Source organism: Kwoniella dendrophila, chromosome 2, assembly GCF_036810415.1.
Source record: "Kwoniella dendrophila CBS 6074 chromosome 2, complete sequence".
Classification (NCBI taxonomy): domain Eukaryota; kingdom Fungi; phylum Basidiomycota; class Tremellomycetes; order Tremellales; family Cryptococcaceae; genus Kwoniella; species Kwoniella dendrophila.
Window position 1 is genome coordinate 155,121 of NC_089477.1, and position 15,467 is coordinate 170,587.

Sequence of the window (15,467 nt, forward strand, 5' to 3'; positions counted from 1 at the left end):
ATGCTTATGTATGTTGAGGGAATACTAGTTATACCTACGATCAACTTATCCCTGCCAATATCTCGGTTATGTCCATCATACAGAATCGCGTTATGGGCACATTTGTTTCCAGGCAACACATCTATCTTCTGATTCAAATATGCATAAGATAGAACGAATATTCAGTAAGCTTTCGGTGCATCCAAAAAGCGAAAGGCGACTGAGAGTGACATGAACATGTTAAAAAAGATGATTCGAGGTCTTACTGGGATTCGAACCCAGGTTACTTGGAGACCGTCTGGCTCAAAAGATAAGTGATTTCGAACGATATTCTGTTCAAAACCAAGTGTCCTAACCACTAGACGATAAAACCTTGATCTCGATGAAAAAGTGGGATTTTAGCGAAATTATATTAATATAATCTTAGTACTGAGCATAGATCACAGCTGTGAATGCGATCAGTACGGTCATATGGTTGGTATTGATCTTGTTTTGTATAAAGGGCTAGCACACGACTGAGAAGGTCGAATGTCATACTTGATGCAAGACTCCAAGTGATATGCAACATCTTACCGACTAGAGATTGGATGTATCGCAGAATGCATGAACCATTCGTCTGGCTATATTGCCAAAAAAGGTATCTCTCGTGGATATAAATAAGACAGTAATAACAATACTTGTGTCTCGCTACAACTTCTTAGACATATACATAGAACAAATGATCAGCATCATCTCGTCAAATGAGTAATGAGATCGGGACTCACTTGGAACCGCCTTCCATCCGCATCTCTCACCACAATGATAGCTATTCACATCTTTGATATCGATATACTTCTTCTTTCTCTCTATTTGATTCCGATCGTTACCATATATCTCTTCAAAGATTGAATTTGCTAAATCTGATCCATGTTGACAGAGTACCACAAATCTTGCATCTGCACTATATGGCGTCGCCTCGACCAGACGCTTCAAAGCACGTCTATAGTACTGCCGCGCCCGACTGAAGCTGATTGAGTATCCTACAGATAACGGTGGAAGATGAAAGATTACCTTGCAAGTTGCAAGTCCGCCATAGGTATCGAGTCGAAGCTCCCGTAACTCTTCAAGACGAAATACAGTATCGGTATGGATAGTGAGAAGTTTGGGTTTCATACTTCTGAGACAAACTACCATCTGCTTCAAAGGTAATCCGCGATCATTACCAACTAGATTCAAGCAAATCACCGGTCTTGACGGGAAAAGCTTTCCCATAAAGTGTCGTGCATGCGGCGACCAGTCTCGAGTAGACTGTATGACAGCTTTACTCTTAATTGGGTCGATGGACGGACCACTTCCTAACGTTATATGTTCCAAATTCGGCATCAGACTATTACAGAAATAGTCATTTTTGGAGTGAACGCACCCTTTGCGTTTCTTTCAGACAAACCCTTTCGGAAAGCCCGGTGAAAAATCTATGGAGCCACTTTCTGATATAATCAGATATCGAGTGAACGAGAAAGCTTTAGCAATCCTTCCTTTGAATATTGATCTGGGTGGGGGAAACAGATTCTTCCTAGCCAAGAGACCACAAAAAAGCTTCTCGTCAAAATTGCCAGGTATAGTGATCGTCTGATAAATGAGAGGGATGAGTTCCTCATACAATGTTGAGTTTGTTCTGATTATAGTTACGGGATCGACGATCTTCAAATGATCGAAAACCATATCTTGTAGGTGTGGTGCACGAGCGAAAAGATCGAGAAGTCTAACTTCAAGCGTAGTTGAAGAATTGTTTGTAGGAGTTGACATAATGATGGGCAACAGATGTGAGTGTTGTGATAGCAACCTAGAGATGAGATAACAATCGAATCGCAATTTGTGTGTCAGCGTTAGGGAGGATACGAAAAGGTCAGAAGGTGAAAATGAGGAAGGAATGTAGGTAGGTATAAATGGGGACTGACTATAAAGCTAATATTGATGAGTTTGGTAAAGAGAAACGGAAAAAGAAGGAGGAAAAAGAAAGAAAAGAAGAAAAAGGAAAACGATTTGGGTAGAGTGAAATAGCTCGTAGGTCTCAGGTATATTGTATCAGTCATGGTGACTTACATGTTCGCACAGACCAGCTTTTCCTTTCCTCTTCGCTATACCTTCGGTAAGACTTCTGACTACCACCTTCATTGTCTATTCATCTACTTCATCCAATCATCTTCATTTTCCCATTTTACAATTTTGATCCATTTATCTTTATTACTTCCATAAGCTGACAATCTTTCATTTATAACATCTATCAATTGTTGATCTTTTAAATGAAAGTGTACTGGATGTGTAACTTGATTTGGAAAATGTAAAGATAATAAAGCATATGTTCTTCTTACTTCTCTTTGTAATTTATTTTCCTCTTCTACATTTTTCGTTTCAATGTATAGATTAATTCCGGTATATAAAGATTGTTTGGCATATAATGATTGTATAGGAAATAAATCAGGTCTAATCTTCAATACCAAACTTTTCGGATCTAAATTGAATCTAATTATTTTCATAAATCCGCCAAACATTTCTCTTGTCATTCCTTCTGCGTCAAGGTCAATGTGTAGTTTGTTATTCAAGCCAATACATGTCTTTAGTGATATAATTCTCTCTTTAAAGAAATCTTCTGAGAATGGATTTGAGAGATATAATTCTACTAATGGACTAAATAATACTACCCTCTTCAAGTTTGGAAAAATGACTGTCGATTTATACGTATCTTGGCTTTCCATCTCATCTTTGTTCATTTTTAGAGGTTTTTTAAGAGCCGTTTGTACAATACTATCTAAGACCATCAAACAAGATTCATCTTCTAAAACCAACGTTTCGGTATACGAACAAGCTTGACATTTCCGTTTTACCCATGATACACTACTTTCATGATCATCATCATGTACTTCATCATCTGAGTGCTTAATGCAGTATATACCATGACGAAAGTGATCGGCGTTACTTGAATTGAGCTTGATATTTGTGTATATTGATGGTATCCGACTATCGTAGTGGGATTTCGAGAGGCAAACGAGAGTGAGTGGAATATCTGGGACGAGAAGATTATATATTTTTGACAGTATTTCAGCTGAAAAAGACAGTGGGCTATCCGTAGAGAGGGAGACCATATTTGAGTATATCTATATAACAAGAAGTAGTACAGTATGTCACTCTGGCGACAAAGATGAGATGGAGAAAGGTTGCAAATGTCCAAGAAGGTAAATACTGTAGCTCTCTCCCTCTGTGACTAGAAGTAGTGTCAAAGGCCGGCCGGTTATGAGAGCTAAGCCGAAATGTGACGTAATCATGATATTCACGTGGTTATATAGTATGCAATATATAATAACTAGAAGGATGAAGGATAAATAGTACTAGCGATAGACCAAGAAAATAACCCATGAAGACTACAGAGATGATAAGCGGCAATCGAGGAAGATATGTTCGAAAGACTTTACATTCATCTATATGATGGTCCTTCCCATACTTAAATGATCCCTGGTCGTGTTTGTACCGGTACTCTGACATGTATATGAAATCGTGCCCCCCCCCTCAGGGCCTTGACAGTCAGCTATTTTAACCAATCTTCTTCTTTATCCCACTTGAACAACTTTATGATTTTTTTATCTTCATCATTTTTATCGTTGAGCAAACTAATTTCTTCCAGTACATCAAGCAAATTCTGATTTTTTAGATATACTTCAATAGGTCTTTCTTTAGTCTCCCTTCTGGCACCAGAAGAAGTTAATGTTCTCCATTCAAATCCTCTAAAATCTGAAATTATTTCTTCCTTTTCATCTTCACTTATATCCATAAGATTGGGAGCATCCATTTCGAGGTATAACTTAACATTCGTTATATGATGTATATAAGGTAAAGACATCGGCATCAAAGTATGACTTGATCTAATAACCATTGTAGAAGGATTGAATGTTGTAAATATAACCTCAAACAACTTAATTAATCTCTTAACAGGTATGTCTGAATCAAGCATATCCAAATAGATATCTTTCTTGATTGGAAGTATTCTAAACAAATCTTTGATCTTCATAAATTGCTTTTCTAATTTATCTAATTCTTCTTCTTCAATGCATATGTCTTCTGATTGATCGTGAGTAGGTGGAGAATTCAAGATGAAACATGATTTACTAACATTAATTTGTTTTAAATTAGGAAAGATAATTTCCTCTGATATCATTCTATTTATCTTATATTTCCATAATTGACTTGGTCCATTACTCATTCCACGATCTCTAAGAAACTTTATCCTCTTTTCCATTAATGTTATTCCAGGATTGATAATAGGTTCCAATGGTTCCCTCAAGTAATTTCCTAAATCAAATGATTTTATATCTTGAAATGTTATCGTCTCGGTATAAGCGAAACAATCAAGTTTACGCTTTTCGTCGTCCTTTTTTCGTATATCCGGTACCGCCTGGTGATCTTGCTTTACTCCCTTGAAAATCGAAGATCCATATAACAATTTCTCGACATTCTGAGATATGATCACTATATTTTGGTATATTCTAGGTATGAGAGAATGATAATGTTGACGAGACAGACGTATTATCTTTGTTGGACAGTCGAGCGTGAGATGTTGAAAGATCTGTGCGCGAACCTCATCAGGAAAAGGAAGTGGGCTGTTGAGGTTTATGATATCTCGCATTACAGGTCGTATCGCTATATACTGTGTGGTAAATGAGTAAGTAGAATGACCATGATGTCTTTAACAGTATAATGCGGAATGAGATACTTGTGGATATCTTCACCTTTTATCAGTTGATGGAAAAAGAGGCGATACATTTATCCAAACTAACTACTTCTTCAGCTGTCATTTACGAAAGTAGTGGTCATAGGGGGATCGGTGTTACGTAAATGTCCAAGATGTTGGTCTTCTAACACACCCCACTTCATTGTCTTTTCTCACTTTTCTCTTTGCGCCCATTAGCTTTGACTTGAATAACAAACTCTCCGTTCGAACGTACAATGTATTTTGGTATTGAGCAGAGATCGACGTCATTATGTTAACTTCTAATCAGGCTTTGATAGACGATTACGCAGCGTTTCAACGATTAACACCAGTTCACCATCTCGTCCTTGATTATCTCTCACGATATAAACCTACCACCTATATACTATTATCAAAATACCACTACAACAAAATCATACCGGAGATATACGAGACCATCACAATAAATCTATCAACTTTTCAAGGCTTAGCAACTTCAACGCCAGAACGTACGATCAAAGCATTGAGAAATACGAAAACAATATTACTAGATTCGACTTCAGCAGATATAGCTAAAAGGGTACTAAGAGGTCAATTACCATTCCCTAAAACATATAAAGAATTATTTCCAAATGTTAAAACAGTTGAATTTCTGAAAGAATCATTTATTACGAAAGAATCAATAACTCCCATTGGTAATATGATGAGATCAGAAAATATACATATTGAAAATACTTTATGGATGCAGGTTAGATTTCCAATTCAATCACTAACATTCCACTTGATAGGTATAAATACGGAAGAGTTAGGGACAGGAAGTGGAAGAGAAGAAGAAGAAGCTTTGATTTTCAGATTGAAATGTTGTTTACAAGCTTTTCAACCTCATCATTTAATTTTGCAGTATGATGATTATACTTCATCAAATCTACTAGATGAACTAAAAGAACCTATTTCTTTTTCAAGCTCGAATAATAAAATGAGAGAGGTTGACATAAAGCTCATCAATATTTCAACTAAATCCACTCGTAATATATAAGAAGATACCAACAGTGTAAAGGGTGATAGTGATTAAGACATAATCCGGAGAGAGTAGCTATTTGAAGAGTTCGAATTCCCATTCAGGGGAAGAAAAGGAAGGTGATCAGTGCTTCATTTGTAAGTGCTGTCTGTATACGGGTGTTGTGTGTTCAATCCCTTGACATTGTGTGAGATGGGCTCGAGCGGTTTTTTTCTATCAAATTTTCAAAGTATATGTGCTGTAGTCATCTAATCTCACGATTGGCTTTTCCTTTTTTACACCATTTGCTTTAGATTACTTTGGATCACAACTATTTTCATACATAAATCCCAAATATCGATAATAAAGCTTGCAAGATGATCAAACAGCCGCTCAAATACCAACAGTATCAGATCGAGAGTGAACAATTCGATCATCTCGCTCCAGTACATCATATCATCCTTGATTTCCTCTCAGAATTAGCTCCAATCAAATATCTCTTACTCTCACACAAACATTATAAAAAGCTCATTCCTAGACTATACCGCTCTGTCACTTTCAGCGATTCATTTTTCGCGGCATTTGATCATCCAGCTTCATATACTCGCATGATTCATGTTGTCAGTCATACCAAGTCAATTACGATCGCGAAAGAATTTGATGGATCATGCTTAATCCGTAACGATCATACAAATGGTGTTTCAACTTGTGCTAGAATACCTCTTCCGTCTGGACTTTTTAGTGGAGCGAGAATGATAGAGATTTCATGTGCTAGTGTCGAACAAAGCAATCTTTTCAATTTAGATAAGTATTTTGGCGACGATCAATCAATCAGATTTCAATTTTTAGAACTGCTGGGATTAGGTTTTACTATGAATGGATTAGATCGACTTGTCTTATATGCCTCTGCAAGATCTGGAACTCATTCAGCCTATCGGTTGGATCAACTTGCAGCTCACCTGGTATACGACTGGAAGCCCAAAATTGTAACCATTTTTTACAAGTGCAGAATGGATTGTCTACCAGTCGATTTTCTTGTACGTACACATGTACCTCTTATTCAATATGTACAACGTCCAATTCTACTCTCTCAAGATGATCTTCGTTGTTACCCTTTATCATTAAGATCTGCGTTGATTAACTGGAGATTTTGTACTGAGCGATTAAGAAGATTAGCTGGACCTGAGAAGGAAACAATCGAATTTCAGATTTACAGTCATGAAAATCCTACAGCATTAATCCGGAAACTTCAAGGTTTGGAAGATAGACAACCTATGAATAATAAACGATATCAAATACGTAATATAATTGGTAATCGTTTAACTCTTCATCATATAGATAATCTTGATTTAGACTGGAGTCTACTGAATCATTGGAAGAAGATGGAAATTTGAATCGTAGAATCGTAGAATCGTAGAGGTGTAGAATAATAGACTGACGAGATGGTGGGTCTAGTGAGTATTCTTTTTTGTCGTAATTTTACACCATATAAGCTTAAGCTAATCCGCCAAAATCTGTTATCCGTAGAATTCTCCTTCATATTAAAACCTTATGATTATCCTTCGAGAACAGATAACCCGAAACATTATCATGCATCCCATCATGTCATCCACGTATATATATCTATATCTATACATACACTCTTTGCAATTAAACCTCCATACTTTTGGGTTTACGCAACTCTGAGATAAAGTAGAGGAATATGAAATAACGATCAATGTCTGATACGAAATTGTTTCTGCCTTCTTTCGCTTAAATTCATACAAGTTGGGGTGCTACATCACTCCTTTCGCAACCATCAAATTGATTGATTAGTTTCTCCGTGCCTGTCAATGAGACTAGATTTTGAAGAGCGGTGCTTGATGGATGGAATAGTTCAACGTTGAAGATCATATTGCTTGGTAAACTTTATGCAGTAATGTCAGGGAAGATCATCAATCATCATTGGGCAAGAACAAAGTGGGATCAATACGCATAGATCAAGCAAAGGTGAAAATCATTGCCAATCGAAACGCTCTCATCGATCAATATTTTGCTATATCTCGAGGTACCATCAACTTCTGAACGAATCATCCATCAATCCATCAATCCATCAATCCACCAAGGAAAGCACAATGATCTGCATTCATCAAGCTTGGAGGATGATGATGCCAAGGGAAGAAGACCACATGTTCTCGCTTAACATGAATATCGCCGCCATCCCGAGGATTATGTGCCATCAAATCATATTTATTTAAAAGCGAAATATATATAAGTGACAATTGCAAAAACATCTTCAAGTGAATCTTCTTATATGCTCGATAACCGTCAAATCCACTTCAACACAACGACATATATGAACAAAACAAAGGAAAAAAAGATGTTATCCATTATCCTCATCCTCGCTACTTTCATTCTCTCAGTCACGTCTTCGCCACTTGAAAAAAGATATACAGGTGTACGAATCCAATCGTACAGAGATGGTAAATGTCTTTCACCAGCAAGTACCAATTTCGCCAATGATGTTCAAGTCATCTCAGTCAACTGTTCTCAAGCTTTAAGATGGAATATCAATCCTGGATCAGGTAGTATAATCTTGCAACAAAATACTAATTTCGTTTTAGATGCTGGAACAGGTACTGATAATAATGAAATTGTTAAAGTGAGTGTCTGAACTTCCTTTTCTATCTCCAGTATATTCACCCAATTTATCTTTATATACCGCTTTAATAACTTTAATCACTTGTACTGATAATTGCTATACATTTTTAGCTCTGGCAATCATACCCAACTCTTTTCCAACAAACGTAAGTCTCACCTTCTATTCAACGCAAAGTGGCGATTTGAGCTGACATTATATATGACTCACTTTTTCCAGTTGGTACCTCACAACCGATCAAAGAATAGCTATCACAGGTGGTAATCAATGTCTCGATGAAGGACCTAATAGACCACAAACTTACCAATGCTACACTGGAAATACAAATCAGAGTTTGTTCTCGCTTTTTCTCAACAATTCTCCACCAAACATATCACGAAAATCAAATAGCTGATGAGATTGTGTTGCTTTTATACAGTTTGGAATATCCTTCAAGGTAATAATCTCGGTACTACACCTATTCCACTTCCGACTCCAAGTGCTCAACCTACTGGATGTGACGATGAGCTTTCTAGAAGGTGAGCTCAACCGCATATTATTGAACTCTTCGGAACTTGCTTCATACGTTTAATTTTTCCTTCCCAGATTTGGTTTGTCATAGACATTTGAATGGGGACGATCCTACCCTCGATTTAGTTAGATATGGCTAGAAATTATATGTGTATAGATAAATACATATGCCTGATTCTGCTTACTTTTGCCGATATGCATATAATCATGTTCACAAACTGCCAATCTTGTTATCATTGAAAAGGAAAAAATAATGTTGTACAGTAAGAGCATATAATGATCGTCCTTTTCCCTCATCTTTACGCTAACAAAAGGCTGGTATCGTGGTTTTTTTCTCACATGATTGAGTGGATACTGTACGTTTTGAGAAAGCAGATTAGCAACAACCGGTCGAGGTTTCTCATCATTATACTTGGAATTGTCGACTGGTTTTATCCCCAAATCACATGTCAAGGTCGACAATCCCCAAACAGTACACATTTCTAAACCTATGGTAGAAGTAAGTGTAACATATGTTCACACGAGTTTTTCTGAATTCCTGTCAAGATGTATTTGAAAAAGTCGAACTTCAAAAATTTTTGCTGATCGATACGTGGTTCAACATTTTAATCGTAGGGTAGGTTTTTGTCTTGAGGTGAGAGCCGAATCGTCGTCAATGCATAATGCATAATATAACTTTAGGCAAAGATCTCCAGACGAATATCATTGATTGTCAGAATTGACTCGCATGAAGATCTACGATTGATTGCCTCAACTTGATTTATTGGGGATACTTAAGCGAATCCACAAACGGAAGTTTCGAATCTGAAGGAGGAAGAAGGAGCATAATGAAGATAATTTCTGAAATATCCATTCGTGATTGAATATATACAGAGAGGAGGGCAGAACATATCTTTTTCCGCTCATGTCCATTTCATCAAGACAGCTTTATTTCGTCTTTCCCAACATTCGAAGCCAAACTTTTTCCACAGCAATAATAGTCACTGAGATATACAGGATACAGTACTGTTCGACATGCTTTCATCTCTGCTTTTACTTGCTACTATCTCACCGTTAATGTTCGCCACTCCCACTCCTGATATCAATACCCATCATTTAGATAAAAGATATAATGGAGTCAAGATTCAAGCTTTCAGAAATGGTTTATGTCTATCACCAATTGGTAGAGCCCTTTCAAATGGTGTTGTAGTTGGTGCTGTAGAGTGTAATCAAGCTAGAACATGGAATATCAATCCTGGAAGTGGAAGTGTAATTTTGACTGAAAATCCAAATTTCGCTTTGGATGCTGGAACTGGTAGTCAGAATGGTGAAGGTGTTAAAGTGAGTTATAATGCACAGTACATTACATCTTGTTGAAGCTGAATCTTTAAGAATCTGAGCTGATTTGAACGATGTTTATTTCAAGATCTGGCAAACTTATCCTGGTTTATTCCAACAAACGTAAGTCCATCTCGACATTCCTAGTGGTAGAACATGGCTGACTATATGAGGTGATGGTGTTAGATGGTACTTGACCGATGATCGAAGAATTGCAATTACTGGAGGTACGCAATGTCTCGATGCATACAACGATGATTCAGGTGTCCATATATGGCAATGCGGAGCATCAACAGTGAACCAAAGTAAGTTCATTGTTCGATGAGCAAGATTATTTATTCACAATATGTTATCATCGATTAAATCATAGTTTGGACAATCGTTCAACCGAATGCACCTTATACACCTGTACCTGGACAAGCACCTGTTCTCAGCCCACCAATCGGTCAAACCATACTTGACCCTCAACAATTAGGTGTCAGGATACACCGTAAGTCGATTTCTATGCTCTTTCACCTTTTTCATGCTAATCTGTGTAATACATAATAATACATCAATTAGCATACCAAAGACCTGATTTGGCTGTGACTGTTTCAGGCGGTGTAGCTGCCTTCGGTAAGAATGTTGATATGTGAGTACAACATTGACACAGCATAGTGTGGCCTTAATCATCCATCCCGCATGATTACAGAGTTGATCTTAGGATTGACGCTTCACTACAGAGCCTACGATTAACCAAACAACGGACCAAATGCGAGACTTCAACTCTGGTATTTACCCTCAGTCGGATCTACCAATTCAGTCGTTTTACTCTATACAGCAGATAACAACTATTGTTTAGATGTAGGTACCAATCCTACTAATGGAGTTACAATCAAATTACAAGATTGTGATACAACTATCAGTACCAGATGGGACTGGGATGGAACTCATTTAAAAGTCACTAACTCTAGTAAGTGCAGTACTCGCATACTACAGTACATACAGTATCGGAAATGACCGAAAGTACCAATATGTCCCAACAACGAAGTCTACTTTTTCAAGTTGAATATCCTACAATACTGATCAACTAATGAATCTGATTAACATTTTCAACAGATTTCTGTCTTGATGTGAGAGCTGAATCTTCACCTAAACACTCAAGTCCATATGATGTCCAAAAGACTCTACAAATTTGGGAATGTGGTAATGGAAATCATAATCAAGAATTTTATGTTATCCCAAGAAAGGCCTAAACATTTTGTCAAACAACGGACAATAAGAGCTTTCGATACTAGCTCATGACTTCTCAGAGATGACTCATGTGTAATCGTGTTCATATCATGTATGCTTTGTGAACGTTTCATGCATCAGTATGTTCTACTCGTACGACTTGATCTTCTTCGCACATTGCCGCTGAAAGTGGCACCTTCACAAGAAGCCTGTTATGTCCTCGCAAACGGTTTCCCGATTGCAGCATTGCTGCAATCTATCTGAGACTGGTACATAATGTCAAACTTACTGATCTGCTTGGAAATTAACAGAGATTGTATGTGTGTGTATGATGAACTATACCTTTCGCTTGGAATATGTGCCTATCCCTTGATGTCGTACACCGTAGGTAGTCGACGCTCTGGTACGTACAGTATGTACATACGTGCAAGGTGCCATCATGAATTATACATATAAAGCTTGCTTATCACGAGAACTGTTCCATTTTCTCAATACAAATATTAACACAGATTGATTTATCGCTTTGAGTTCTTCTTATTCTTCAAAGACTCTTCAACTTATTACTCCATATAATATTCGAATTCTACATCTGATTTACCTAAAATACAAAAATGAAGTACTTGTTCGGCTTATGTTTGCTCTGTCCTATGGTGTTCTCTACTCCTATTAGCATCGAAAAGAGATATACAGCTATCAAAATCAAATCAAATCGTAACAATCAATGTTTAAGTCCAATTGGACACAAATCAACTTGGCATATTGGTACCAAGGTGGGAACAGCTCCATGTGATCAAGCTGCTCTATGGAATGCCAGTCCAGGGAGTGGTAGTGTAGCTTTGTTTGATACAGATCTTGTACTTGGTGCTGGAACTGGTACTCAAGATGGTGAATCATTATATGTAAGTTGGATTATCTGAGAAGGTTGACCGTCTAAGCTGATATCGATTTCTGTAGCTCGCTGAGAAATTTCCAGGCTCTTTTCAACAGACGTAAGCGTCATATATTCCTACATTGAGCATCTGGCAAATTAGTCTGTCATTGTACAGTATTCTATCGAACGGAAGCCGGGCTGAGAGATTGCACCTCTGATAGCTGGTACTGGACTGATGATAACAGACTTGCCATCACCGGTGGTAACACATGTCTCGATCAAGGTAATGAAGAAGAAGGGACTCAAATTTGGCAATGCACATACATGAACGATAATCAGGGTAAGTTTTCGATTGCATTTCCCCCATGAACAGCTTCATACCTGGTCCTGATTCGACTCATCACTACAGTCTGGACTTTACAAACCCCCACACCTGAAAATCCACCTTTTGATCCTCCTTTCGGGGTCGTTTACGATGATCCTCCCACCGGTGGAAAGAGATTACATCGTAAGTCCTGTATTTGTTGTAAGAATACCGTGAAGCATCAATTGACATGACAGTCCATAGCCTATCAACGACCTGATATAGCACTTACTCTTGATGGTGGCTATTTGAATTTAGGCAGAAGTGCTGTGATGTAAGTAATACCCTTTATATCCGTATGAAAATCTGCTATTCCCGACAAGGCAAGCTAATGATTGGAACCACAAAATAGTGCATATTCTCAACCTACCGAAGGACTATTTGCGGATGCACAATTACTTAATCTCACAATTGGGATAAACCTTCACATCTCATCAGCTTTCGATACCAATACTTGTCTGGACGTGGTTGCCAATCCAAAAAACGGAGATACAACGTTTTTCCGAAATTGTAATCTCACAACAACTTGGGATTGGGATGGAAGTAGATTGAGACTTTCAAATACAGGTAGGCAGGTTTGTTTTCAAAGAGATAGTATGAAGTACAGCATTTTGACTTATTCGGGTTCCAGATTTATGTTTGGACGTCAGAGCTGAATCTGTTCGATTGAACCAGATTCTCAAACAGCTTCAAGTATGGGAATGTGTGGAGAATAACACAAATCAGCAATTCTTTACTCTATCTTGATTGTCTATGGTAGCGATTCCGTGATACTTATTTGCCTTCAATTCGATGTTGTGTTTTAAAATTCATAATCCATGTATAGCAATCGTATGCGAGATGTCGGCCCGCTGTATGTACTGTACAAGCGGAAGTGACATCTTGTGGCAGCACAGCCAGCACGAGGTGATAAACCAAAGAAATTTCTTCCCTAACTTCATCAATCAGGAAAGGTCCGTGCACCCGAGGGGATGAGAATAGCGCCCATCTTTTCTGTTTTCATGAGCTGTACGCTGATACAGTCATCTTCTTATGTTCTCTTGCCACCTTTCCTTTTCCATCTTCCTCTTTCCTTTTCCTTTCACTGATTCACTCATAGATAAGATTTATACCACACAAGGCCTCACACTTGTACACTACATATTACTCTAACATCAGCAGACTCAGTATACGACATGTTTTCCGATATCACCAATAATCAGAGTCACGAACCACAGTCAAGGAAGACAGCTCTAATTTCTGTATACTTCCCTTTCCAGAACTTCATTTACTCGTCATCCAGCACCTGAAAAGACCTATCGATGTGAACCTCTTAAGAGTCAACTCAACCTTCTATCATGATCTGATCCCTTTGGTTCATGGTGACCTAATTATCGACGAAGTTACCACCAATCGCTTGTTGAAGGGGATAGACACCTTAGAAGGAAGAAAAAGGAAAGAATTAGCTTTTCGTCATACCAAGATTGTTTCTGGTATCGCAAATGTCCTTTTGACTTGGATATTGACTTGATTGGAAGAGCTAAAGAAGTGAGGTTTATTCTCGATATAGATGATACCATCCCACCTTCAGACGTTTGCGCTCCTTTACTTGACCACTATAAAATCATGGTGCAATCTTACCCTAAGACTAAAATCAGCTATGAAATACATTATCAAGGTGATATGGATACTGAGTTCTCATTGCGACTGGAGCGACTGTGCGATCAAGACAGAGAGAAGTATCATACCTTTCGCAAGTCAGTCCAGGTCATCCAATCCGGATCAGAACCTACTTCAAGATGTAGCTGTCAAGAAGAGATCAAACAAGATTACGGCAAATTCTTTTAATTTCTTCATCGTGAAGCAATAAATCTGGGATGTACAAAACCTCAAGAATTGGGTTAAACTCACATTCACAATGACCGTAATAATGCATTGACTTAGTAATGCTGAATTGATGACTATACGTAATTACAAAATTGATGTAAAATATGAATGACACTGTCATCTTACAATACTCGTACTGTATGTCGGTTAAATCGGGAAGTTTGTGGCAGAGCGATTACGCAGTACTAGTACAGTCAACTTGAGTATGTACATAACTAATGTGTTTCAGAGTACAGTACGTCAACCTTTAACACTACTGTAGTACGCTAGATACACGTAATTTTGAGTGTACTTCATCGATGCATATAAAGGCAAAAGATCTTTCCATATTGCTTATGTCCTTCTATCTTATCTCTCAATCATATTTCACCTTTCATGGTAATATCCCTTATACCCTTTTTAACGTTAATTCGATTTCAACTAGACATTCCTTCCCCTGGTACTCGTTTAATCTCTTACCAATATGGATCCCTCACAATTAGCCTTGCTGCCTGAAGAAGTTTTGTCCATGATCTTAGACTTCCTGAAAATACTCTCACCCTCACTTGTACTTCGACTATCATCTCAGCATTATGACAAAAACGTTTCGGATGTATACAAAACCGTTTGTGTTTCTGGCAAAACAGCAGAATCGGTCGTTCTTGGAGCTATGAGACCTTCCTCTGATACACAGATTAGGATTTGTGGTATGCACTCGCATGAAGTTGATGTAAATTGGAATAGTAGAAAAGTAACCGCTTTAACACATGTTAAGAAGCTCGAATTCGTTGATGCTGAAGGTATCGTCAATTTCCAAAGTGTGCTCAGTCAACCCCACGAATTAGAAGAGGATATGCAGGTCCCGCCCCAAAGAGGTATCGTAGATTATTTCCTAATTTAGAACATATGGTATTTCATAAAGAAGGTATTCGAGCTATTATCGATGCTAGAATGAAGAATAAAAAGAGAAATCAAGAGATGAAAGAAACCAATACATGCCGCCCAAGTGGCACA

At 37.8% G+C, this 15,467-nt stretch overlaps 7 protein-coding genes across 7 annotated transcripts; 5 read left to right on the forward strand and 2 right to left on the reverse strand.

The window, feature by feature from the left end:
- Positions 1-2,144: 2,144 nt before the first annotated feature.
- Positions 2,145-2,729, reverse strand: L201_001484 (uncharacterized protein; the record flags this gene model as incomplete). The annotated part of the gene is made up of 1 exon (XM_066217273.1): positions 2,145-2,729. The coding sequence occupies one exon, from the start codon at positions 2,727-2,729 to the stop codon at positions 2,145-2,147; it is 585 nt and encodes a 194-aa protein (XP_066073370.1).
- An 812-nt stretch (positions 2,730-3,541) lies between these two features.
- On the reverse strand, positions 3,542-4,249 carry L201_001485 (uncharacterized protein; the record flags this gene model as incomplete). Its single annotated transcript, XM_066217274.1, has 1 exon — positions 3,542-4,249. The coding sequence occupies one exon, from the start codon at positions 4,247-4,249 to the stop codon at positions 3,542-3,544; it is 708 nt and encodes a 235-aa protein (XP_066073371.1).
- Positions 4,250-4,991: 742 nt separating this feature from the next.
- L201_001486 (uncharacterized protein) lies at positions 4,992-5,735 on the forward strand (the record flags this gene model as incomplete). The annotated part of the gene is made up of 1 exon (XM_066217275.1): positions 4,992-5,735. One exon carries the CDS (start codon positions 4,992-4,994, stop codon positions 5,733-5,735), a length of 744 nt encoding a protein of 247 aa, XP_066073372.1.
- A 2,320-nt stretch (positions 5,736-8,055) lies between these two features.
- L201_001487 (uncharacterized protein) lies at positions 8,056-8,856 on the forward strand (the record flags this gene model as incomplete). The annotated part of the gene is made up of 4 exons (XM_066217276.1): positions 8,056-8,337; positions 8,448-8,482; positions 8,554-8,666; positions 8,753-8,856. 4 exons carry the CDS (start codon positions 8,056-8,058, stop codon positions 8,854-8,856), a joined length of 534 nt encoding a protein of 177 aa, XP_066073373.1.
- A 1,002-nt stretch (positions 8,857-9,858) lies between these two features.
- On the forward strand, positions 9,859-10,896 carry L201_001488 (uncharacterized protein; the record flags this gene model as incomplete). The annotated part of the gene is made up of 6 exons (XM_066217277.1): positions 9,859-10,164; positions 10,250-10,284; positions 10,348-10,466; positions 10,532-10,651; positions 10,723-10,792; positions 10,884-10,896. The coding sequence occupies 6 exons, from the start codon at positions 9,859-9,861 to the stop codon at positions 10,894-10,896; spliced, it is 663 nt and encodes a 220-aa protein (XP_066073374.1).
- Positions 10,897-11,984: 1,088 nt separating this feature from the next.
- On the forward strand, positions 11,985-13,355 carry L201_001489 (uncharacterized protein; the record flags this gene model as incomplete). The annotated part of the gene is made up of 7 exons (XM_066217278.1): positions 11,985-12,272; positions 12,328-12,362; positions 12,466-12,584; positions 12,654-12,752; positions 12,813-12,882; positions 12,961-13,175; positions 13,240-13,355. The coding sequence occupies 7 exons, from the start codon at positions 11,985-11,987 to the stop codon at positions 13,353-13,355; spliced, it is 942 nt and encodes a 313-aa protein (XP_066073375.1).
- Positions 13,356-14,937: 1,582 nt separating this feature from the next.
- L201_001490 (uncharacterized protein) lies at positions 14,938-15,354 on the forward strand (the record flags this gene model as incomplete). Its single annotated transcript, XM_066217279.1, has 1 exon — positions 14,938-15,354. One exon carries the CDS (start codon positions 14,938-14,940, stop codon positions 15,352-15,354), a length of 417 nt encoding a protein of 138 aa, XP_066073376.1.
- Positions 15,355-15,467: the final 113 nt, after the last annotated feature.